The sequence below is a fragment of the Rhamphochromis longiceps genome, linkage group LG17 (genome assembly GCF_057381845.1).
Source record: "Rhamphochromis longiceps isolate RC_006_pf linkage group LG17, R_longiceps_female_GT1.1, whole genome shotgun sequence".
Taxonomy (NCBI): Eukaryota; Metazoa; Chordata; class Actinopteri; order Cichliformes; family Cichlidae; genus Rhamphochromis; species Rhamphochromis longiceps.
In genome coordinates, this window is record NC_140573.1 from 16658748 (window position 1) to 16685393 (window position 26646).

Below are 26646 nucleotides of genomic sequence, written 5' to 3' on the forward strand. Positions count from 1 at the left end.
AGTCAGGATGATGGGGGGGGAGTAGGGCTGTGTGCTTCCTGAAGTCCACAATAATCTCCACTGTCCTCTTGGCATTCAGCACCAGGTTGTTGTGGCGATAAATAAATCACGATAAATGGGCCTCGTTCAGTGACAGTGAATGTATATATGTGTGTATATATATGTGTGTGTATATATATGTGTATATATATGTGTATATATATATATGTGTATATATATATATGTGTATATATATGTGTGTATATATATATGTGTATATATATGTGTGTATATATATATGTGTATATATATATGTGTATATATATGTGTGTATATATATATGTGTATATATATGTGTATATATATATATGTGTGTGTGTGTATATATATATATATATATATATATATATATATATATATATATACACACATATACATACATACATACATACATACGTGTGTGTGTGTGTAACGGGGGGAAGACTATATAGACTGACTGTAAATAACAACAAGTAAGTGTGTGGATCCTAAAGACCCTATTTTTGATGTGAATGTCTAATCATTTGTGTAGCACTTTTTAAATAGCCATCAGAGATTTAGCCTCTAAAAAGCAAGTAATAGTAAAATAGGTTAATCTCAATGTGTTAAATCACAGAATCCAGAGAAAGCTGGAACATGAGTTGACATGATAACATATCTATGGCTGCACCTGCAGGTTTTTGCAGGAAATTACCCAATAAATCATATTCAATCAAAAGTTAGGCTGATGAATTAGGTTTTCAGTTTTGGTTTAAAGAGCTGCTATATATGAAAGTGTTTCAGTTTCTCTGTGTTACTTAAAGAAAGAAATAAAAGGTAAATTTGGTGACAGAGCATATCAGAGTTAAAGACCACTCCTGTGTCTCTTGAACCTCTTACAAAAGTGTCCTGAAAATTGTTGTATATTTATAATTTTGCATGCATGTCTATGTATGCAGCTTACTAAGCAAGCTTTAGCTTAGGTTTGGACTAGCATTAGCTGACAGCTTTAAACCCTTGTACACAAATGTTCACTTTTGGCTTCAAAAGTCTCACATGATGTCACTCAGAATACTAACACTGAGTCCAGAAAGCACTAAGTGAACATGTGATTTGAATGTGATTTCCAAATATTAGTATTAATCATTAGTACCTTGATGCACTTTACATGTTAGAAGATCATTAATTTACTCCAAAATGAGCCCAAATGTCTTCACTCCCTTGGGATGTTTTTTTTTATTCTAAGCACAACTGGTGCAATAATTTTAATATATCACCAAAACAAACCAATTAACAGTTTGGAGCTTGCAAAGTATTACAAAATATTTTTTTTTAAAACAGTCCAGTGCTATGTGCTCAGCTCTTTTTTGTAATAATTTTGAGAAGTATAATATTTTATGAAGATCTGTGTTGCACCTAATGTAATCTAACAGTGCCCTCCTATGGCTTCATTTGGCAATCTACATTTTAATTCTTATATTCCACCAAATCCCTGCTGGTAATTTAATATCTACTTGTTTTATTGCTCAGTGAGTGACACTGATGAAGCACTAACGGTGAGATTTGAGATTTGCACTGTTACAGTCAGAGGATGGCAGCAAGCACAGATGTAATGACTGGACTGCCCGCTCAGCTGAGGAAAAACACAGATCGGTGGTGGTGGTGGTGGTGGGGGGTTTGTCCTGCTCTTTATCTGATGAGACTCTCTGACATCAAGAGAAGGATGGTGAAGAGAAGTGACCAAAAAAAGAATTTGGTTAAAAAGCAGGTGGAGAGATTGATATTAATATATTTACATTTTGTATTTACATACAAAATAAAACATTTTGACATTTGAAGCCAAAGTGAGGTCCACACAAGCCCACAGGATTATTGATTAGTGTATAGATGGTCCTGGCAGAAGGGTTTGCAAGCCTTCAGTAATTCCAACAGAAATTCCTACAGCATATTGTACACCGCGAATGCAACATTCCTTGTAGCCTTGCAGTATTCACAATGCAGCACATTGTAGTATAAGATGTAACAACACTTCTTTATTAACCCAAAACCATAAAATTGACAGTGAAAACCGTCAGTCTAACTTTGGCTGTGATCATGTTTTATTCATGTGGTTTTGCTGTGGGTTTGCTCACCGATAGCTTTGATAGAATTAATTTTTTTTTCTGTTAAATACTCTTTAAGATGTGTCTGGATCAGATATCACCAAAATATTTATTTTTTATTTTGAAAGGAAAATATCTGGAATAGCGGGCACTACTTTGTTTCTTCATGCACTCTCAATGTCCCCGTGAGTCACATAAGATTAAAATGTTTAATTTTCATTTTTAAAGTGAGAAAAAGTAATGCTATTGCTGCACAGACTCTTTAGTCATGGCTCATTTTTAAAATTGATCACACCCTGCTGTAACTGACTGATAAAATTGCTGGTCCAGCTAATTTCTTGTTTTGAAAATCCAGCCCAACACACTTTATAATTGAATAGCTCTGCCCTACACCAACAGCAAAGTCAGATCTTTGCACTGTGTTTTGTGAGGAATGAGCTTTGTTATTAAGCTTCCAGTGAGGTATATACAGTACATTCTGGTGGACGTTCTTTAGTTTTCTTCGCACCACCAGCTCACCCTCCACCTCACCCTCCACCTCTCACTGTGGATTCTTTTTGTGTTTATGCTGCTTTACTATGGGTGCGTGTTGTTTCTGCAAACATTTATAAGCGTTTTAAAAGAGTAACTGGCAATCAACTTATTATATCATTTTGGTATGAGAATGTGTTGGTCTATCGGTAGCTAGTTGGCTGCACTAACACAAAAAACTTTAGTTAAAAGTATGACGAATCATGCTTTTTGGTAATATGCATAAATGTTCTTAATTTTAACAGAGGACTGAACTTCAAACTTTAATAAAAACTTACTTTTATAGAGTATTCATTGCATATTTCAAAGTCGTAGAGAGAAATCAGAGTTCAAAATTAATCCAACCCTAGAAACACATGAGGCAACCACTCAAGCAGACAAACAGTAGGATGCAGCATAGAGCTAAGGAAAACTGAGGGCTTAAAAACATCCACAAGGTAATCAGGGAAAGAGAACAGAGTTGGGGAAAACAAGACACAGGTGAAGAGAATCTGGCTAATGAGACAAAGGAACACAAAACTAAATGCACACAAGATTAATGCGCTAACACATTAAAACAGGAAGTAACTAAACACGGGACACTGGAACATGGAGAACACAGATGGGTAAAATGTAAACCTAAACTAGAATATAAAACAGAATGTGTAGGAAATATAATAATGAAAAAATTGAAACACAAACTTGCAGGCTCAAAGACATCATGACACCTCCGTGTTGTTCCGGTTATGGATTTTGTCACCACCTAGTCTTAGAGGTTTTCCACTATGTTGCAACACACTGTATCCAAACCTTTAGATGGTCCTGTATATATACTGGCATATGAATTGCACAATCTTAAGCATGTGTGAAACCTTATGTATGTATACTATCTCGGCAGATGAGATTCTCATTGCTGTCTGATAGAGATGTCAAAGACATCAAACAGCTTCTCCACTACACGATCACACAGAGATGAGGGAGAGAGTTTAAAAATGAATGGAGCAATGAACAGAAGTCAGAACAAGTGCGAATCAGTGAAAGCTCTGCTGTAAGACTTCAACAAGCAAAGCAGGAGTTCAAAAACTGAGAGAAAAAGAGAATGATAAAGTGGGTCTGTGAAAAGAAGGATTAGATGTTTGGATTTTGGAAATGTAGATAAGAAGAAAGCTGAGAATACAGACACAGCAGCAGCATCCCCTACGGGTCAAACAATGAATTAAAACATATGTGCGTGCGTCTGTGTGTGTGTGGAGACAAGTTTACACTAGCTGATGATTTGATTTGCATTTCATTAATGTTTGTGTTTATACACATGTACAATGTTAAAATGCAGAAAGCACATATGCTGCTCAGATATGTAGATGAGGTTATGCTTACAAACTGAATACATGTTATAATACTTATAATAATACTATTATTATTTAAATATTTAAATATATTTATATAAATACCACACTAACAGATGTTTTATTTAAACAACCACAAGACTGCTTACACAATTTATTTATCGGTTTTAATAAGGAACGCTACAAGTAAGATAAAAAAACATTTACTAAACAAAAAAATGATTATGCTTCACCTGATTAATAAACGTATCCCCAAATCAAATTGAAATCTTTACAGAGAATATGGCCACAGAAGTGTAAACACAGTCAGGAGAGCAGGAGGCAGATCTGTATTCATTACAGGTATTCAAATCTGTGTGTGTCTGTGTGCTACTCTCTCCCTAAGGCATTGTGCGGCCGTGTAGAGAGGATGAGATCTTTTATCTCGGTTGACGTCCCAATCAATCAGCCAGACACTGATGGAGACCACTGTGCCCTCACTCTCTCTCTCACACAAGCATGCGCACACACACGCACACACACACACACACACACACAGTAGTTGCTAACCCCTGCCTGTTAGTCTTTTGTTTAAAAGCATCCTTGTTCTTCACAGGATCAGGAGGATGTTCTTTGTTAAGCCCTGATTGTGGGTCTTTGGTGCCCCTCAACACAAATACACACACATCTTAGAGTATCACATGCCTGATGAGGTAATTAGGTAAATCTTCAGTGAGGTCTTTGTGATATCTGCAATAGTGATCACATTTTGTAAATTAAATCTTAAAAGAATAGACAAGCACAACAAGTGGAAAGATCTCAATCTAAAATTTTCAGAGTGTAGAGAGAGCAAATTGGCTGCACCCGTCATTATTGTAGGTTCATAGATTGGACATACACTGAATTTGAAAAAAAGAATCCGACAAGTTAAAGCTTTGTTCATTTTTTTCCCCAAATATCTTTGTTAAAAAATATATGCAAATGTTATTTTACCTGTCATCATGTAAAAAGTGACAACATGAACTGACAAGCAAATATTTGCATCCTGCTAAAATGTGAAATGCTATGAGAGCTCAAAGGTAGTTTCAATGCTTGTGTCTATAAAATGTGGGAAATGTAATTCAAATATTTTGATTTTGAAGCTCATTATGAACATTAGAAGCAGGTTCTGTGACACAGTGAACACAGTGTCAGACTAAAGGAAAAACAAGGACTGAACAAGTTCATTTCTCTTAAACATGGTCTGTCTGAGAGGTAAATCTGTCAAAGCAGACAACAATATCCCAGAAAGCATTTAAATGAAAACGTCCAACAGATGTGCACTTTCAAAAGAACAAAAATCATAACAAAATTTTATTTTAAAAAAATCAACTTGAATTTCTTTGACGCTCTCATTGCTTTCAAACTATATTGATTTGAACCATCCATCTCTGTTGCTTCACACAGTGGCAGCTATTTCATGCACTATTAGCCTCATACACATTATCATCTTAGGTGCAGCAGAAGAGATGCTAAAGTAGCCATACATCAGCCCACCACAGGCTTCATTAAGTACCTGGCACCTGCTACCTACAGAGACCAATTAGAATTCAGAGTGTAATGGGATGTGATCTCTCTCTGCCAGGCCTTAACCAATCACAGCACAGATTTAATCATTTCAGTGTCCTCATTAACGGTGATAACTAAAGTACAGAGAAAGCACAAATAATGTTCATCTTTTGTGGCAGAATGGGAACAGTAGCTGAGGGGAGAATGAGGAAAAATGTCTTTACTAACTGTTACTAACTGAAAAACTAACTCATCAAACTGTCAATCATTGGAGCACAAAGATTGAAATGTGGGTGAAGCAGGAAATGTCCCTAACAATGATTTTGATAAGATTTTTTTTCAGTTCAATTCAATTGTATTTATATAGCACCAAATCACAACAACAATCACCACAATGTGCTTATATTGGAAGGTAAAGACCCTACGATAATACAGAGAGACCCCAGTGATTAGACAACCTTGTCTGAACAAGCACTTTGGATGAGAGGCAGAAATTAATAATAACTCATAATTAAAAGCAAAGTGGTGTATAAACCCATGGTGAGTGAGAGAAGAAGCAATGCTCAGTGCATCATAGGAAACCCCCAGGAGAAGGCAGCATAACTAAGGGAGGATTCAGGGTCAGGTGATCCAGCACTAACTTCGTGTTTAGCAAAAAGGAAAGTTTTAAGCCTAATCTTAACAATAGAGAGAGTGTCTGTCTCCTGAATCCACGCTCAGAGCTGGCTCTACAGCAGATGATCCTGAAAGCTGGAGGCTTTATTGTACTTTTAATTATTGTAGGAACCACAAGTAAGCCCATAGTCTGAGAACAAAGTGCTCTAATGGGGTGATATGGTACTATAAGGTCATTAAGATAAGATGGGGCCTGATTATTTAAGACCTTGTATGTGAGGAGCAGGGTTTTAAATTTGATTCTGGATTTAACAGGAAGCCAATGAAGGGAAGCCAATACAGGAGAAATATGCTCTCTCTTTCTAGTCCCTGTCAGTGCTCTTGCTGCAGCATTTTGGATCAACCGAAGGCTTTTCAGGGAGTTTTTAGGACATCCTGATAATAACAAATACAGTAGTCCAGCCTAGAAGTAATAAATGCATTAACTAGTTTTTGAGTTTCACTCTAAGACAGGATGTTTCTAATTTTAGAAAATACAAAATAGAATAAAGCATTTCTACAGGTGTTTAATATGAGCATTGTAGGAAATATCTTGGTCAAAAAAGACTCCCGAGATTCCTCACAGTGTTTCTGGAGGCCAAGGTAATGCCATCCAGAGTAAGAATCTGGTTAGATACTATATTTCTAAGATTTTCTGGACCAAGAACAATAAACTCAGTTTTATCTGAATTTAGAAGTAGAATATGTGAGATCATCCTGGTATTTATGTCTATAAGATATTCCTGTGGTTTAACTAATTAGTGTGTGTTATCTTACTTTATGGATAGATAGAGCTGGGTGTCATCAGCATGGAAGTGAAAATGTATATTGTGCCTTCTAGTGATACTACCTAAGGGAAGCATGTACAATGTAAACAGAATTGGTCCTAGCACAGAACCCTGTGGAACGCCATAATTATTATGTGTATGTGAAGAGGACTCTTCATTTACATGAACAAATTGGAGTCTATTAGACATACAGTGGGGCAAAAAAGTATTTAGTCAGCCACCGATTGTGCAAGTTCCCCCACTTAAAATGATGACAGAGGTCAGTAATTTGCACCAGAGGTACACTTCAACTGTGAGAGACAGAATGTGAAAAAAAAATCCATGAATTCACATGGTAGGATTTGTAAAGAATTTATTCGTAAATTAGGGTGGAAAATAAGTATTTGGTCACCTCAAACAAGGAAAATCTCTGGCTCTCACAGACCTGTAACGTCTTCTGTAAGAAGCTTTTCTGTCCCCCACTCGTTACCTGTATGAATGGCACCTGTTTGAACTCATCATCTGTATAAAAGACACCTGTCCACAGCCTCAAACAGTCAGACTCCAAACTCCGCCATGGCCAAGACCAAAGAGCTTTCGAAGGACACCAGGAAAAGTATTGTAGACCTGCACCAGACTGGGAAGAGTGAATCTACAATAGGCAAGCAGCTTGGTGTGAAAAAATCAACTGTGGGAGCAATCATCAGAAAATGGAAGACATACAAGACCACTGATAATCTCCCACGATCTGGGGCTCCACACAAGATCTCATCCCGTGGGGTCAAAATGATCATGAGAACGGTGAGCAAAGATCCCAGAACCACACGGGGGGACCTGGTGAATGACCTGCAGAGAGCTTTGTTTACCAAAGTAACAAAGGTCACCATCAGTAACACACTACAACGGCAGGGAATCAAATCCCGCAGTGCCAGACGTGTTCCGCTGCTGAAGCCAGTGCATGTCCAGGCCCGTCTGAAGTTTGCCAGAGAGCACATGGATGATACAGCAGAGGATTGGGAGAATGTCATGTGGTCAGATGAAACCAAAGTAGAACTTTTTGGTATAAACTCAACTCGTCGTGTTTGGAGGAAGAAGAATACTGAGTTGCATCCCAAGAACACCATACCTACTGTGAAGCATGGGGGTGGAAACATCATGCTATGGGGCTGTTTGTCTGCCAAGGGGACAGGACGACTGATCCGTGTTAAGGACAGAATGAATGGGGCCATGTATCGTGAGATTTTGAGCCAAAACCTCCTTCCATCAGTGAGAACTTTGAAGATGAAACGAGGCTGGGTCTTCCAACATGACAATGATCCAAAACACACCGCCTGGGCAACAAAGGAGTGGCTCCGTAAGAAGCATTTGAAAGTCCTGGAGTGGCCTAGCCAGTCTCCAGACCTCAACCCCATAGAAAATCTGTGGCAGGAGTTGAAAGTCCGTGTTGCTCGGCGACAGCCCCAAAACATCACTGCTCTCGAGAAGATCTGCATGGAGGAATGGGCCAAAATACCAGCTACTGTGTGTGCAAACCTGGTAAAGACCTATAGTAAACGTTTGACCTCTGTTATTGCCAACAAAGGTTATGTTACAAAGTATTGAGTTGTATTTTTGTTATTGACCAAATACTTATTTTCCACCCTGATTTACGAATAAATTCTTTACAAATCCTACCATGTGGATTCATGGATTTTTTTTTTTTTTTCACATTCTGTCTCTCACAGTTGAAGTGTACCTCTGGTGCAAATTACTGACCTCTGTCATCATTTTAGGTGGGGGAACTTGCACAATCGGTGGCTGACTAAATACTTTTTTGCCCCACTGTATGAGATTCAAACCACTGAAGCGTAGTACCTTTTATACCTACAGCATGCTCTTACTCCTAAAAATCAAATATTATGGTCAACAATATCAAACACCACACTGATGAGTCCACTGTCACAGAATACTATTTATCATTTACAACTTTCACTAAAGGTACTGTGATGAGCTCTGAAATTGAAATGGAAACTGAAATTTCTTGTATATTAATGATTAACAGATTTTGTACCTATAAAGTGGCTGCTGAATGTATGTAGTTTGAGTTAACTGAACTATACAGTTGCTGGTGCTGCATTCTCAGATTGTATATATTTTCTTTGTTTTCTGATGCATATAGTTTCGTGAGTATGCTTTTCTCCATTTCAGCAAATTTGTTAAGATTCCAATAAATCCTTCACAGCACATGTTGGATGGTAGGACTTTCCATAAGACAGTCAGATGAACTCTAAAACTGCTTTTTTTGGGTTCACGCTGGATTTTCTGACAAGGTTTACTCCCTTAGCATGAAGACTTGCAGGTGGTTCAGCAGCAGGTGGGTTTGATTTCTGAATCTCACCTTCCTAGCCTTTGCCTCTAATGCCTTGCCCCATAGGGCAGCAAAGAGATTAAGAGTAGAGTAATGATAACTGAGGGGTCACTACACTCCTTCCCACAGATCCATTTTATCTCAAGTGTTAGAGTAAGGGGACTCAAAATGAGTCTTCCCCCCCCCTTCATTTGATTAATAGTTAATTTAGAAAAATGTATAATTCCTCTTTTATTTTTCATAGATTATTAAATAGACTGAGGTCACTTGGACTAATGGTGAAACGTTTCTCCCACAGAAAGCGCTACATCCAGATGAACAGAATCAACTTTTTGGAGATTATTAAATAAATCATTATTTTATTCATTGAAAACCTGAGGGCATCCTATGCCTGACTGGACACAGGAAGTCAGTATATTTGGGGCTTGTTTCCTTCTGTTCACATTCCCCTGGCTATCCTTGTCTCCGTCTCCCTCTCTGGCAACCTGGAATGAATTTTCTAACTCATGTCGAGTTGTGTCAGCGTAGGTTGAAGCTGGCAATTCATCACTGCCTGTCACTACTGCTGCATTTTCGTGTGTGTGTGCAGGACACCATTTTCCTGCTGTCAGAGCTTCTCTCGACTATGTGTACCTCCATCCACTTAGCACGTCTAGTGATGACTGAAAGGGGCCATTTCTCTCTCCTCTGCTCCGTCAGCTTCCTTTGGAATCAAGATCGTGAAGGAGATTGAGGCAGGAGGGGGGAAAGGGACCCAATTATCCCACAATGCAGTGGTAGGTGGTGTTTAAATCAGGCGGTGCAACCCTTGACCTCACTCTACTGGCGGGAGACTGAGGTCCTTTAGCAAGAGGCTGTGTTAGCATAGAGGAAAGCAAATGGAGATCCATTCTGTGGCAGTTTCTGCCTCAAATTGTTGAAGCCCTGCAGCCCATCGCAGATTAGTCATTACCCTCTACAAAAGCATTCCAAGGCCAGGTGAAGCTGTCTCCTTTGAACATTAAAATGTCTGAAATTTCCCACAGAGACAGAGTGAGATTAGGTACACATCCATAGCCGATCGGGCCATTTCAAGCCCTATTAGGGAGCTCGATGCGGTAAAACCACAGCTTAACTGAGTGGATGAAGCCACTTTACTGATAAACTGCTGGCAAAATGAGTTTACAGATAATTTACTGCCACTTTCCTGCTCACTCTTGGTCTCTAGATACACACCAGGACTTGAGGAGAAAGAATGACTGGGAATCAACTGGCTGGCATGGAGACTGAGAATAGAGGGGGTAATTTAACATGTTTATGTGAAGCGGGAAAAGCTACTCTCACCCCAGTGAACAAAAATGTGATACACTGTAAAAAAAAAAAAAACTCAGTTCTGTCTAAAACTTTGTTGATTCAAGTCACTGCACGTTTTCTCAGGTTCATCCACAGCCAGGGCTGCACATGAGTGGTCCGCAGGTGCGCATTCGCTGTCAAAATAAAAGACACGCACCAGATAAGAAGTTGCAACGCGCGTTTGCGTAAATAAGATTTTCAGGAGGAGGACAGACGTTTGTTTAGAACTCTTAAAGATGTTGAAAAAGCAAGCTCCTTTAAGCAATTACTTTGGTGTTCCTCCACCACCAAAGAAATGTCAGGAGTCCGAACCGCAAAAGAAGCACGTATTCTCGGAAAAATGGTTGCCGAGGTGAGCTGGCTTCAAACGAATAATGAACGCACAGAGATGTGGTGCAGAATATGCCGTGAAAATCCCACTCTAGCGGACAAAAACAGTGCCTTTTATATGGACGCAAACGCGCGTTGCAACTTCTTATCTGGTGCGCGTCTTTTATTTTGACAGCGAATGCGCACCTGCGGACCACTTATGAGCACCCCTGGACATAGACTTTAAATTAAAGACCAATACAGCAGACATGCCACACATTTGTACATTTTGTATTGTGAATCTCCACGGTTAATGTTGGGCCTGCCACCATGTGGCTATTTTTTGGAGCCAGAAGTGACCAACAAAGGATAAAAGGCAGAGTGTAAATTATTTGCTAGCTTGGTGAACAAAGACTCCATAAATGGGATGCAGAGAAACACATACCTGCTAATTTAGTATGTAAAAGATTAAAACACTATAACTACACTCACCACAATTTCAACATAACCTTGATGGATTACATTGAGTCCCTTTAATCGTAAGTGGGCCAGACTATTGACCAGTAAAATTCCCAATTCTGTCTGTGTGCAGAATTTGATAGACAAAGGTTGCTGAAAGAAATCTGAGAGTCAGCACGACTCTTTGGGTTAAGATTCTAAGAAATAAATATGTTAAACTACAACTACTAAGCACAAGTAGGTCATTGTAGACTTGCCTATAATTATAGACATGAAAGGTTTCGCTAATTAACAGAAATTACAATCTTTTTATTAATTTGTTTTAAACTGTTTAAAAAAAGCTTCAAAAACCAGAAACTTTTATAGTCGACAAATTTTAAAAAAACACCTTCCCCTTATTTAATTAATTAATTTGGTAAATAATTAACTGTTGACATTTTTAAAAAAATGGTCACGGGAGTTTTATCAGTAGCAAAAGCTTTAAAAACTTAGGAAAGTAAAAAAAGTATTTTCTTTTCAAAATAGAATTAATTTTGCTTGTTTTGACTGCATCACAGACAGACTATAACAGAAGGATGAAGTGGCCATGACATCATCAGTTGGCTTGTTAACATTTTGAAGCCTCAGGTTTCTGTTGTCCAGGTCATCACAGTAAAGTCAGGCCCTTCATTACTTACTGCCCATTACTTCCAAACTTCAAGAACTGACTCTTCACTTGCTGTCTAATGAATTCCACCTCTTGGCACCAGACAATCAATCTCATTCACTTCACCTGTCAGTGGTTTGAATGTTATACAAGTTCAAGATCAATGACATTACCCACCTATTTTTTTCCCTTTTGTTTCTAAAAGTAATCAGCAATTTAGTGAAATTTGTTAGAAACAAGTTAAATGATTTCATTTAACAAACACAAAAAAGGAATTTTCTTCCGAGGACTCAGCCACAAAATAACTTAAGAGACCTTTTTGCAGTGTAGCTGTTGTCAGCAGCTTGAGGCATTGTTTAAACCTGGGGTTAGTTGTCATTTATTGGATGTGACTTTATGTGTTCAGTGGAAGAACTCTCCCTAAAAATCTGCCTTAATGTAAAAAGCGTGATGCACCACATAAAAGAGAGCAAATTGTAAAAACACAATCAATCAGTGCACAACGCAAGCGTAGAGTATGAAAAAAAACTTTATTACTGTTGCAAGGTAACATTGACAACAACATGCTTTTACCACAATAAAAAATAAAAAGATATTGCACTGGTTTTTATTCTAGCAATGTTTTTTCCCCCCATCTCTCCCTCTTAAACCTTTTCTGAAGCTTTTACAATACACAGCTAAATCTTCTTTCTCATCTTCATCACTCCTACAAGACAACACAAAGCGTGGAGATACTGCTCTTGTCTACAAGACTCGAGGCAATAAAAGTATTTTTCTTGCTTTACAGAGCCAACACAATCCCTTAATATCAGTTTAACGGATGTACGTTGAAACAGCACTGAATCTCATGAAGTGGTGGTTCAGTGGTAATAATAACGCTTCTCCTCGTACCTCATCATACCCACAGTCACATGTTTAAATCATCTATATGCCTCACAGTAAAAGCTCGTCGATCCTTGTGATGCTTGTGAGTCAGAAGCGTAGGGAAGCTCTTCAGTGACTAAATCATAATTCCATTTGTTAATCGATCCCAGGACTTGGGACGAAGCGTGGGACACCATAAGCAGGTCAGTATACTCAGTTCGATCTGTGGAGGTCAATCGAGAACAAAACTGCCGCATGAGAACAGAAGTGGTAGAGCACACTTATATTTTGTGGTCTGGAATCTCAACACGGTTATCATCTGTGGGGGTTTACAAATGATGAAACTACAACATTTGTGTTTGCAATCATAGCAAAATGAGCTTGCTCCTTGCCAGCACCAACCTCACTTTGATGCCTATTGGTGAATGCTAGCTTTCAGATGACCCATGAGGTCAAATCCACGTAAGTTTGTTAATTGGAATTGGAATACAGTCTTTGCCAAAGACCGTTTTTGCAGATTTGTGAGGCGGCAGTACTCACATTTGACTGATATTGGTCACCATTTGTTAGTTGATATATAACGTAGATTTTTAATAAGGATACATGAAAACATGCTGTTGAAACGGACTCTACTCTAGTTCCAGTTTTTCTGTAAACAGAAAAATCCAAAACTGAGAACACAGTTAAAATAAATCCAACTACTCGTTTCTTGCTTCAGTCCACAGACAGAACAGTTTTTGGGCTCAAATCTTTACACATGCTTACAATCACGTGCTCACTTGCTCTAAAAATTAATCAGTGGTTAAAAATCTGCCCACAGAATGATTTCTGCTCCAGGCTATTCTCTCTCCCAACACCATTATCTTGATAATGCAACAGAAAGAACCAAAAGGTTTGGACTGTGTGTATAAACAACATCCAGTATGGTCGGATAATCTCATTGACACTAAACTGTTCAAGTTTGATGATGTACAAAAAGTTATTAACTCCCCGACTCTCGTCAGATCGGCCAGAGCGCTCTGATCCTCAGAGGGGAACGGCTCCGTGCCACTGATGCGTTCCACAGACAAACCCACAGACAGCAGAGAAATGTGCTGAATCGCCATCATTTGCAAACTCTTCGTCACATGACACAATATGAACCTATCACATTATGCTCACCTTGCTGATAATCATCCTAGCCTGTTAGAAGTTCCATTGACACTCCCACCCCCCAACACATATACACAAACAAACATAATCAACATGTAAACATAATACAGATTACCACAGTCACTGTCAAAGTCACTTTTACAGTGTCCTTAATATGCAAACTGAAACGAATGAACTCTGCTGCTCCCCCTGCAGTGAAACAAGCTCCACACCAGACACAAAACACTTTAAACACACGAGAAGAGGCCATCCTGTGGGTTGGGCTTTGTGTGCTTTGAGCTCACTTTGAAAGATCAAACTAAAATTACTAAGGATCAAATCAGTTCGTCATTAAAGTGTAAATCAAAAACAAAAAACACTGAAATCACTGAATTAAACGAGCTAAGTGCAGTTTTTGCTTTCACCTGCAAAAACAGTAGTAGCTCTCAGAATCAGTGGTCAAACATCCAGACCGGCTCTCCTTTCAGTGACAGTTTGCCTTTCTTCCCAATCATGCGAGATCAACGCTTCGTGCAGAGCCTCATGACTGACACAGACATGTCGACAGCCCAGCACACATACACGGGTAGGCTGCAGGGAATTCTGGACACACACCCACGCAAACAGTGTATAAAACACAACATACTTTGAAATATTCTACACAGACGATCATGCACAGATTCCTACTCGTGTCATACAGAAAGAAAACTTTACAGGATGAACACAGCGAGTTGGTCCTGATACCAAATAAAAGCAGTGCAGCCTTCAGAGGCAGACGGGGGCCAAAAATAACTGAATGGAGACCCAGCAGAGCAGGGTTTCAGGTGAAAACTGGTCATGTTACTTTACATCCACTGGAATTCTTTTGTTTTAAATGGTGCATCTGAGCGTTTCTGCTTTAATTGAATTCTGGTATAACTAAATTAGGTTTTTGTAGACGACTGAGTCAATAAAAGTCAGGCACGTGATCAAATCCTTTGCATCTGCAGTGCCGTACAGCGGCAATCTACAATCCTATCTCACCACCAGGACCACTCACTAAATCTGTCTCCCTGTTTCTTTGCACAGAACAGAAAAATAAAAATGGAGCTGGAGGATCACAGTTATACCACAATGGGTGAGATCCACTGTCCATTTTGAAAGAGCAAGGGCCTAATGGGACAGCCGCTGACATCTATAAATAGCAGTGTCCAGGGTTTCCCCATTCCTAAAACCTGATCCCACATCATATAAAATACTCAAACACTGATTATGGGGTCAAGACAGTTAAAGGACATCGGAAAACCTGCAACAAATTATGAGTACGGCACAATCCTTGTAAAGAATACATGTATTGAAAAGGTAATCATCTAAAACTGACACAATGTATGGATGAATATATCTGGTAAAACAAGAGGGGAGAGACAATATTTCAGTATTTGTACAAATCCTGTACTTCACCCTAAATGTGCTAGTTTCCATCTGCTGGAAATCAGGACATTTCAGGGCTTAGACTATGTGAAAATGATTAGTTCAAACACTGAAGAGACACTGACTTGGCCGCATTCCTGTCCTGTTCCTCCGATACTTCACTCAGTGCGAGCCAACGCTGCTGTACAACAGCCGTGTCAGAAAGTCAGCAAAAACCACTGCAAGTTTTCATTTTATTTATTAGATGCTCTTATTTTAAGCAGTTTTAAAGTTAAAAAAACAACAAAAACAAACTAAAAAACTTAGCCGCGCATGATAGAAATAAAACTATTAAAAACACTGGGAACAGAGGATAATCCAGGAAAACGATGAACTCTGCAAAATGTCCAGCAGGTGCACAGTTTGCTGTGCAATAACAGAATAAAAGTTTCAGAGACGTTCAGTCGGCTGCAAAGGGTGAAGCAGACCCAGAGGGTCCTGAAGACCGACAGTGTTGGATCAACAGGGAGCACAGTGAGAGCAGAATTTGGCCTATTTCGCTGGGTGCTGCATGTACAATGACGATGCTTGACTCTTACTAACAATTCTATAATGCATTTAAACAGTTTACTAAATATAATGTTGCACTTTATTGCTCAGATACAACTTTCTGTCAATCATAAGTGGATGCTCAGAAAGGAGGGATGTGAATAGGAATAGAAAAGAGGGAGAAAGAGGAGTGCGTTAAGTAAGGCACGTCCTGATCTCTTCGAGGAACATGTGTGGAGGCTCTGCTCGACATCAAGGTGAGATAATGAGGCAGCACAAGAGGAGTGAAAAAGCTGTGCGCGTGTGTGTACTTTTTAAAGTAGTGTCTCCTTGGACTGCTGAGCAGTACTGTGTTTCTAGCCCCTTATATGTTTGCAGAAAAGCAAAGACCCCCAAACTCCTCATCATATTCTGTCAAGCAAGAACTCACATGAACATAAGATAATCATAAAGAGCACAGAACAGCTGGATTAAAGCTGGGACTATCACATCTGGCTCTGCTTCTCAGCTCTCCTGCTGTGCGTTTACTTTGCTTTCTGATTAGTGTGATGTTGTAAATGTGTTTTTTCCCCGAACATGCAGTTTTTCAAAGTTTTAAAACTTGGAGCCAACACTGAGCCCTGTGATCTTTATGTTTTATTCTGGTACTGTGGTAGGTTTGCTGCTACGTCTTCTTGCTGGTTGCTTTGTCTTGTTGCGAGGCAGCAGTGGTAGCTGTCGTCGTCTGGGGGTCTGACCTCTTGCGCTGAGGCTCAGTTGCTGCAGAAGTGGGTGGGGCTGTGCTAAGAGTGGACTGAGCTGCTGCTGCTGTTGTACCGAACCTCTGTGCAAATGCAGAGGTGGCAGTGTTGTCTCTGCCTGCAGACTCTGATGCATGCCTTTCTGGAACATCTGTGCAGGATCGAGGGTGAGAAGCTGGGGTGGTCAATTTGGCTGGTCTCATGTGGTTGGTGGTGGTTGGTGAAGCAACGCATTGAGTTTTCTGCCTGTTTGGGGAGAGTTGAGGTGACTGAAGGGTCGGGACCTGTTTGGAGGGGAAAGGGACAGGGTCAGCAGGTGGGACTTCTGAGGCGCCACCTCCGGATGGTTTCTGCTCCTTGGTGTTGAATTTGACTGGACCCAGAACACTTTTAGCTACTGTTGCGAGCTGGGACACAACTTTGTCAACCCCACTTTCAGAAGGGGGAACTGGGGATCCTGAACTTGAATTAGAGCTGGAAGAGGATGAAGGTGAGGTGCAGAGACTTGCAGCAGCAGCAGCTGCACACAGTCTCCGATTGTCAGCCTCCTTCTTCTCCTTAGGGATGCCTGGAGATGAGCAAGAAGTGCGAGCAGTATCGCGGGTGTCAGTGGTTTGGCACTCTGCAGTACTTGTGGTGGTCTTGGAGTCTGTGGTCTTTGGAGTACCTGTGGAGCTCTCTGTACAGGGAGTGGTGATTCTGGATCTGTCGATCATTTGGCCATCTGCTCTGGGTTCTGATGGTACAGTCTTTCCCATGACAGTCTTTGAGTCTTTTGGAGGAGCTGGCTTAATAAAAGTGTCCTTGCTAACTGAGATGAATGCACTGCCTGGTGTGGAAAAAGGAAGGGGACCCTGAATGGTATTTGTTGTACTGCTGGGCTCTAGAACCTTCCTCTCTCGTCTTGCATCGTCCTCTGTGGACGAGGCCAAGCTTCCATCTGTTGACCCTTGAGAGCAGGGAGTCTGACTGGGCTTAGTCTCTGCAACAGGTGGTAAAGTGTGCGAGTGGCTGGGTCTGCCTACCTGAGAGGGCCCTGTATGACTGAATGTAGCATGAGGAGTGCAGGGGGAGAGGCAAAGGGATGGCAGCGTGCCTCCAGGACCTGTTCTCACAGTGGTGGGTCTCAGAAGAGGAGGTGGAGTGGACATATTCCCCCTGCGTCCATCCTGGCTGTCCTCTGAGCCTTCGTCTGTCTCATCCTCAGATGAATCCACCTCATGGATGGCATCTTGCTTCTGCAGAGACTCTCTTCGCTCAGCTCTGTCTTGCCTGATGGCTGACAGTTTGTCCTTCAGCTTGCTCTTCCCTGCTGACAGACCCAGCGAGCCAGACACCACACCGAGTGTGCCATCTCCTTCCTGCCGCCCTAACTTCCTGGATGAAGAAGAGTGTTTGTGCAGACTGCCTTTCTCCACGCCGCGTCCTGCTGAAGACAGCAGACCCTCGCTGGATGACTCCTAGTGGTCAATAAGCAAACAGACACAGAATATCCTTGTTAAAGCACTCACCATTCTGAAAATCCCACTCTTTGCACAGTGAAGAGAACCGTTACCTATCCTGAGATCTGCTGTCTGGGAAGCTAAAAACTGACAGTGTTGTGGATTCCACTGTTAGAATTTAATCGATTTCTGCAATGTGCTGTGTTCAACAATAATGTGTTTTGGGGAAAGCTAAACTAGGTTACGGGCTTGACTGTGCTGGTATATAATACAAACTCTGCAATAAAACTTTCTCTGCTTGTGTCTAAGAAAAAAAAGTCATCTGAAACCCCACAGAAGAAGCAAAGCTCAGTAGAGCTACAACATTTCATCACCAGTTTACACACATTTTATTTTAGCTTTAACTTAGTTACCATTTGGGAACAATAAGTCCTACACACACACACACACACACACACACACACACACACACACACACACACACACACACACACACACACACACACACACACACACACACACACACACACACACACACACACACACACACACACGAAGACTTCTTCTTTACATTTTGGATCTCATTGCCTATTTGTTATATCAAAATAAAAACTTTTTATCTCCCCCACAACAGATGTATTTCCAAATGTAAGAACCATAATACTTGCATGTCCTAAACAAACTCTCATTATTATGATTATTTTGTTGATTATGTGTTAGACCCAACTTTGTGTGAAGGCAGTATCTACCTGGAGGCTCTGTAAGCTCGGCTCCCTCTGCAGAATCTCCTTCTTAAACTCAGAATGCGAGATGTCCAGGCTGTGTTTACGGCTCCCCACAGCTGCTCCAACTGCCAGCTTCTTTTCTGCTGCTGCTGCCATGCCCGAAGATGAAGGAGAGTTAGTGAGAGAGGCTGCTAGTTTCTCAGCTGACTGCACCCTCTTGAGGAGCGGAGAACGTGGAGGCTCTGCACTCTTGGGTCTGGATATCTGCCTCACCAGAGGAGGAGAGGAGTGGAGCTTCACAGGGAATGACTGACCCATGGCAGACTGGCCAAGAGTGTGGCTGGAGAGTGGTGAAGGAGAGCGCTGAGGAGAGCTGCTCTGAGGGGTGGGAGAAGGTGTACGGGCCAGAGGGGAGAGGGGAATGTTGCCAGCTGACTTGCGCCGAGGGGAGCGGTACTGGCGCTGGAGCTTTGGTGCAAGTCCATGTAAGGAGCTGGGTCGAATGTGGCCGGAGCTTGCTGGAGAGTTTGGGACGCTCGAGCTGGGTGAACTGCTCTGGGAAGAGTTCCCACCCACTGTGGGGTATAAAGGAAGAACAATAATGTAGCGGAGATATACCAAATATGATTCGTTTTATTTTGAATGTGTGTTTTGCACATGTAAAAAAACAAAACAAAAAACAGACATACACACACAGATTTAAAAACAAAAAACAAAAATCTATCCAAATGTGTGTCTCACCTGAATGCGTGGAGTCTGGCGTGGACCTGTAGCCCTGTGTTGGGCTCCGAGGTGACAGATTGTGTGTTGGTGAGCCGGGGCCACTTTCCCCTGATGACAGTGAGCGGTTTAAAGAGGACAGACTGCGGCTAGTGTGGAGGAGAGATGCCTGTTTGGTGATTTTCCGGAAAAGAGATGTCCTCTTCTTACTGTGGGAGGTGAAACAATTAATTGATCAAGAACTGTCTGTGTAGGTTCTCAGTCATAAAAGTCATGGTCTTAGGAGCTTAAAGAGGAGGTAAGTGGACTTCTTTATGTTTGAAGACATTTAAACTCTCATCCAACCTGATTTTTAGTTATAAAAAAGCAAAAGGTAAGAAGCATTGATCCATGCTGGATCATCCTGGTAAGTAAATTCCAAAAGGTGGATTCTGCTCATCTGGACGTAGTGTTTTCAGTGGGAGAAACATTTTGTCACTCATCCAAGTGACTTCTTCAGTCTCAGCAGACTGCAGGTTTCCCCAATCTTATAAACAGTACATTTGCACAATGACTGAAACTAGCACCACTGACGAACAATGGGCTGTGAGGTCAGTTCATTGATCATTAATATGCAAATTGTCACGACCATTGATCAACAACCACTGATCAAAGGGCAAAAGGTGAAGAGTCCCACTGTCATTGTCGCAACATCCCTGTTCTGGGACTGTTTTTAAACCAAAGATCACCTCTGATCCTCTTGGATCAGAGGTGAAATGTTTTCAACAAACTGAAACAAGTCCAACTGTCTAACAAACTCCTAAGATTGTTCAAGAATTCTTTGCACAAGCACGCTTGTTATTGCTCGACTTGTGTGTGTATATTTCCCACCTGTCCTGTCCCTCCTTGTTCTTGGTTTTCTTATTTCGTCTTGCCATCTTGGATTTGTGGGTAGTCTTTCGAGCAGGGCCGACTTTGATGGACGTGTTCTCAAACGGGGTTGCAGAGATGGACACTTTGGCACCACTCTGAGTGACGACCAAGCAATAGAAACATTTCTTACTTTCAGAAAAAGATATCTTTACAAAACATTTAAAGTTGTGTGTATGAGCTGAGAAGTCGAAAGGTCTGACTTCTCAACTCATACACATGCAAGGTGTAAAATTCTGTTACCACATGCAAGGTCACAGAATTTTTATCAGCTTGAATCATATCTTTATTTTGCAAAGAATCGATTTAAACAGAAAGAACACAAACAGAAGGAGAAGACTGATGTTTTTGCTGTCCGCTGAAAAAGTTACTTTAGTGAGTACAAAAGGTTGTGATCCCGTACCTTTAGAATAAGCTCCACTACCTCTGTGTGAACCAGGCCATGGACCGGCTCCCCATTAACATGGGTGATCAGGTCACCCTCTCTGAGCCCTGCCTCGTGGGCCGGTCCCCCTTCCTCCACATGCTGGCAGTGAGCAGAGAGTTAGACGAGTGTAAGGGAAAAAAAAGAGGAGGGAGAAAGTGAACGAAAAAAGTACTATTACTGCCACCTTCTGTCAAACAACAATAAACCTGCAAACACAGTGATACTATTACAGAGTCCTTTCACAGACATCTGTTAAAACAAAGTGATAATGGGGAAAGAGCTACCACACATGAAAGACAGTTTGGCCAAATAGTTTAACAGCTTAAAACAAAAAAAATATTTTTTATTGTTAAATCTGATACAAATTGTGTTTTCAGATATCTCGGTGAAAATAGCAGCTGCATCCACAAACGTTAGTTAAAACTCTGCTATGCACACAACAAACAAATACGATCCAGAAAAGGAGCTACCTTCTCTGAGCCCACGCCAATTTAAGAGGAAAAGTTCAAAACTATCCTGAGCTCTCATCAATGAAAACTTGGTCTGTCCTGTAGCAGAGACAGACCAAGCTTGTTATCTGCAAGCAGCTGAAAGCCAGTTGGGGTACATTAGTGCACATAGGATGGGTAGTTTCTCACATCTGTGAAGGCCGCCGCAATGTATACAGATTTTGAAGCAATGCATTTTACCTTTCAAGGAAGACCTTGTTTATTTCATCAACACAAACATGACTTTATGACTATATTGTAATAAAGCTGCAGATGCAAAACTGGCCTGCCTGCAGCCCGGACCTGTCGACTACAAACATTTATAAAGACAAACACAATAAAGGGGGGCACTAAATGTTGAACACCTGAAATGTTCTATCAAGTAAGAAAATGGAAAACATTTAGCTTTCAGAACAACTTCATTTGCTCTTCTCAGTTTCCAAACACTTACAGAATTTCACTTAAAGAGAGAATTACCAAACAAGCCTAAATGTGTCCCTGCCACAACTATTTTTAAATGTCCTGCTGGCAGTTTCAAAAATGAGTAGCCATTCATCTGCTGATGTGTTTGTTTTACTTGATGTATTTTATCAAGTTTACTTTCCTTCATATCCTTAAAAGCAATGTCTTACAAATCATTACATTCTGTATTTAACTGACATTTTATACACCCGGTGTAGCTTTAGCTTTATCCTTTTGTCCTATAGTCCACTGTTTTTAACTCAATATATATCACAAATTTACAACAACAGTCGTCTTAACACACTTTATGGTATAGGTCAAGACCCTGCAGTATTTGAAAATAAAGCCCAGCAATCAGACAAAAAGTTAATGAGCAAAAACCTGGTGACAGCAGGGAGAAAACAACTCCCTTTTAACAGGAAGAAGCCCTAGGGAAGACCAGAATCAGTCAGGGGCAGCTATCTGCTGTCACCAGTTTGGTTTTTCTTTTAAACATATGGTACTTATCATCAGTATCATTACTAAATCTGGTGCGACACTCACCCAGACCATGTGATGTACAGTGTAGATGTCAGAGTCACCCATGTACACTCGGATGGCTCTCAGAGTAAAGCCATACTTCTTTCCAGCTCTGTGGATGATGATGGCAGGTTTGACATTAGTCACAGCTGGAGACAGGTCCCGGCTTGGTGAAGAGTCTCGTGATGATGGATTGGATGACAGTGAGTGGGGAGACATCGGGCTGGCCAATGGCGAGGCGCCATGATGGTCTTTCAAAAAACAAAAAAACAAAATAAAAAACCCAAAACAAAACACAAAAACCACACAAAGAACAAAACATGACAGATTATACCTGATTTCATGTAGCATGGTTGCAGATTCATTCTACTCTAGTGCAAAGGACAGCAGCTGTCCACAATAATTCAAAATACTATGACCAAGTTAATGCTGTTCATGTTGTCTTTTTGGTTTTAAGAACCTAATTTTTTGAATGTTTGAAAGCACCTGCAGGAATCATCAGCGACAGCGTTGTAGCAGAGGCCGACTTGATGACCTTGTTGAGCGGCCTGGTCGTTGCGTGTCTGTCTGCATCTCCAGACAGCATGCGATGGCGAGCCCTACGAGCTGCCAGGTCACTGATGGCCTTTGGAATGGAGGGAGAGTCGCTGTCTGCTGCAGCTTTGGCACCTCCGCTGGCACCACCGTTACTGCTGTTGGCACGTTCGCACGCATCGCCTGAACTGCCTGCTGTATTCACATAGGAAAATTGAGGAATAACACCAAAAGTAGCAAATTAGGTCAGACCTGAAAGCTTTAAAAGATGTGGAAACAATCTTTTTCGTTCATATTCATCTTCACATTTGTAACTTTTTCATGTGACCCATTTAATCCCCCTAAAAACAACAAACCACATTAGTACTATTAGCATTAACATTTTTATCTTAGTATATAAGGTGTTTAAACTACACTGACGAGTGAGTGTGGCTTTGCTCAGTTGGCTGGAGGTGGAGCTTGGTGTGGTGGGAGACTCGTCGAGCTTCAGCTCTCTTTCCACTGGAAGCTCTGGGATGGCGAGGGGCAGCTCATCACATCGCAGGCCCCTGACTGCATTTGGGCCAAGCAGGCTGGGACTCTTTCGACTTCCAAGTGCACCTTAGAAATCAGCAAATTAGAGGCACAAATAAGTTACAACTTATTATATCTTATTACATCTTTTTTTAAAAATAAATAAATAAAACATTTATGAATAACTTCTTTTGGGCTAAGCTACTCGCTGTGCTATGTGTACTGGACATGCACATGAAAGAGCATGACAGATACAGCATATTTATCAGAAGAAACTGGGGGATTTTGTGGCAGGTAAATGCAGGAACTGGTAAAAATTAAAAACTTCAGCAACAACTTGTAGGCAGTTGTTTGTAGACTGTGCTGAAGGACAGTTTTGCCCTGAAATTTGGTTATTTCAGTTTATCAGAGCTAGCCTTTCTTTACCTTGCCCTTGGCCTCCTTCCTCCTCTGAAGAGATAGCAAAGCGCGGCATCTCAATGATAGCAGAGCAGCAGCGTCTCCTGACTGTCAGGGGTGGGCTTGAATCACTCTCTGTGTGGGAAGACTCAGAGACTGACAAACGCTTCCGCAGGCTGTAAAGGTGAAGGACAGGACAGAACAAACACATGAACAGCTACTAAATAAAGCTGAAAACATCATCATCATCATCATAATTTTTAACTAGAAATAAAGCAAAAAGTACATAAACCAGCAAACATGCTCACTTGGGGCATGCAGGGGAAATTTGGGTAAATACATATGGCCCACAGCCTACTGTGGCCGCAAGAACTGGCATGAAATGTGGGGCCCAACTGGACGACAGTGGGACATACCCACAGTATGCCCATTGTTTATGTGTGGGTTTCCCTACTGGAGCCACAAAAGGGCAAAACTGCTATGGACCATGAGCAGGCCCGGGGCCCACGCGGGTTTTTGTCAACAAGACCACACAACCCCACAGCTCACCCACAAATACCCAATGTGGATTTGCACAGACATGTCTGCTCGGAAATATCTGTTGTCTTTTTTGTAAATGAACTCACATCTCCGGAGATCCCACCATCCAAGATCGATCTCTGGACTTGAGTCCACTCAGGCTGTCGATGCGATCTCCTCCCTCCTCACTGAGGCTGCGTTTGGTGGGAGGAGGTGTCCTCTTTTCCTCATGCAGAGACAAACGTTCCATGCTGCTGTACACCTATAAAAACATTTCTCTGCATCAGACATCATCTTTAGAGCAGAGACTCTTAATCCTTTCTGACTCTGAATATATATGCAATGCCAAAATCTTTGATGGTCCTCAGGATCAAATGGTAAGCTGCCCTGGCATTAAGAATATCCTCCAAGTGTATCAGTTCAAACACACTAAAACAATCAAAAATATGTTAGTATCTAATATTAAATTATCAAAAGGTCATTTATTTCACTGATATCTGTCATTTGAGGGTTTTGGCTTATTTACTGAGCATAACCTTCCAAATAAAGATCCAGCTGATTTAAAAGTACAAGACATGGATGAGTCAATGTGTACCTTGCTGAAGCGAGGCGAACAGGAGGAGAATTGTCGTATCTCCACGTGTTCTTCATCATTGGTATCGTCCTCCTCCTCTGAATCCACGTGGTGGTAGCGATCAGAACGAGCTGAGACAGACACATGTTGGTTGTGACGAGACTACATGACTTTCAAACAGTGAACAATCTCTGTAAGGCACTGGCAGACATACTGTCAAAGTAACTGGTGTCATCCTCTGACTCCAGTTGGGGGATGAACTCGGCTTTCTGTCTTAGCAGGCTGTTCCAGTCCAGATCTGTGAAGAATTGGTGCTGCTTCACCTCAAAGGCACTTCCTGTGGAGTTGAAAAATTAAAGAGAAGATAGAAAGGATTGAGATATATATGGTGGGTAGGTGATGGGGTGGAGGTGGAGTGGGGAACACAAGCATCAAAGAACAACCTACAAGTTAGCAGAACGCATGCTGACAGGGTCTAACTGAACATCTACAAAAAAGCCAAAGACAGTGATGCGGAACACAAAAAGGCCTCTGAAACATGGGAAGAAAGAGAATTACATTCCAAAATAAGTTTTTCACTATATACTACCAGTCAGAAGTTTGGACACGTCTTCTCCCTTTGCTTTGATTACTGCTTTGCACACTTGGCGTTCTCTCGATGAGCTTCATGAGGAAGTCACCTGAAATGGTTTTCCAACAGTCTTGAAGGAGTTCACAGAGATGCTGAGCACTTGTTGGCCCTTTGGCCTTCACTCTGCAGTCCATCTCATCCTAAACCATCTCAATTGGGCTTAGGTCAGGTGACTGAGGAGACCGGGCCATCTGGCGCAGCACTCCATCACTCTACTTCTTGGTAAATAGCCCTAACACAGCCTGGAGGTGTGTTTGGGGTCATTGTCCTGTTAAAACATAAATGATGGTCCAACTAAACAGAAATGGGATGTTGCTGCAGGATGCTGTGGTAGCCATGCTGGTTCACTGTGCCATTCAATTTTGAATAAATCCCCAACAGTGTTGCCAGCAAAGCACCCCCACACCATCACACCTCCTCCTGCATGCTTTACGGTGGGAAGCATGTATGTAGAGACCATCTGTTCACCTTTTCTGCGTCGCTCAAAGACACGGTGAGTGGAACCAAAGATCTCAAATTTGGCCTCATCAGACCAAAGCACAGATTTCCACTGGTCTAATGTTCATTCCTTGTGTTTCTTGGCCCAAACAAATCTCTTCTGCTTGTTGGTTTTCCTTAGTAGTGGTTTCTTAGCAGCTATTTGACCATAAAGGCCTGATCTGGGCAGTCTCCTCTGAACAGTTGATGTGAAGATGTGTCTGCTACTGGAACTGTGTGGCGCTTATTTGGCCTCTAATCTGATGTGATGTTGGTGATGATGGACTGTCGTTTCTCTTTACTTAGCTGATTGGTTCTTGCCATAATATGAGTTCTAACAGTAGTTCAATTCTACAAATGAACCCTGACAAGGAACACTTGTGAAGTGAAAACCATTTCAGGTGACTACATCACAAAAGTCAAAAAAGCAAAGAGTGGCAAAGGGTGGTGGCTGTATCTACAATGTAGAAAGCAGTGAAAACAAAGGAAAACCATTACATGAGAAGGTGTGTCCAAACTTTTGACTGTGTAGTAACAGTTATTTCTACATGACTAAAATGATAAGGGAGTTGAGATGAATGGGTTCCAACACAATATTGCAATTTCACACAGCGGCAAAGGCAACGCTACTGATTTCT

The 26646-nt window shown here is 41.2% G+C and overlaps 1 protein-coding gene across 8 annotated transcripts in view; it reads right to left on the reverse strand.

Annotated features, from left to right (window-relative positions):
* Window positions 1-12521: 12521 nt before the first annotated feature.
* mast2 (microtubule associated serine/threonine kinase 2) overlaps window positions 12522-26646 on the reverse strand; it is a 153860-nt gene continuing 139735 nt past the window's right edge. For 4 of the 8 annotated variants that reach the window (XM_085387706.1, XM_085387708.1, XM_085387705.1 and 1 more), the window contains 12 exons: window positions 25115-25237; window positions 24922-25031; window positions 24434-24588; window positions 23835-23983; window positions 23316-23495; window positions 22848-23090; window positions 22386-22612; window positions 20869-20991; window positions 20427-20563; window positions 19578-19765; window positions 18861-19411; window positions 12522-18129 (listed from right to left, as the gene is read on the reverse strand). In XM_085387706.1, the coding sequence (XP_085243832.1) occupies window positions 16594-18129; window positions 18861-19411; window positions 19578-19765; window positions 20427-20563; window positions 20869-20991; window positions 22386-22612; window positions 22848-23090; window positions 23316-23495; window positions 23835-23983; window positions 24434-24588; window positions 24922-25031; window positions 25115-25237 (3722 nt within the window). In that variant the 3' untranslated portion in view covers window positions 12522-16593. The remainder of the gene's footprint in view (window positions 18130-18860; window positions 19412-19577; window positions 19766-20426; window positions 20564-20868; window positions 20992-22385; window positions 22613-22847; window positions 23091-23315; window positions 23496-23834; window positions 23984-24433; window positions 24589-24921; window positions 25032-25114; window positions 25238-26646) is intronic. The other 4 variants (XM_085387711.1, XM_085387710.1, XM_085387712.1 and 1 more) reach the window with 2 other exon arrangements.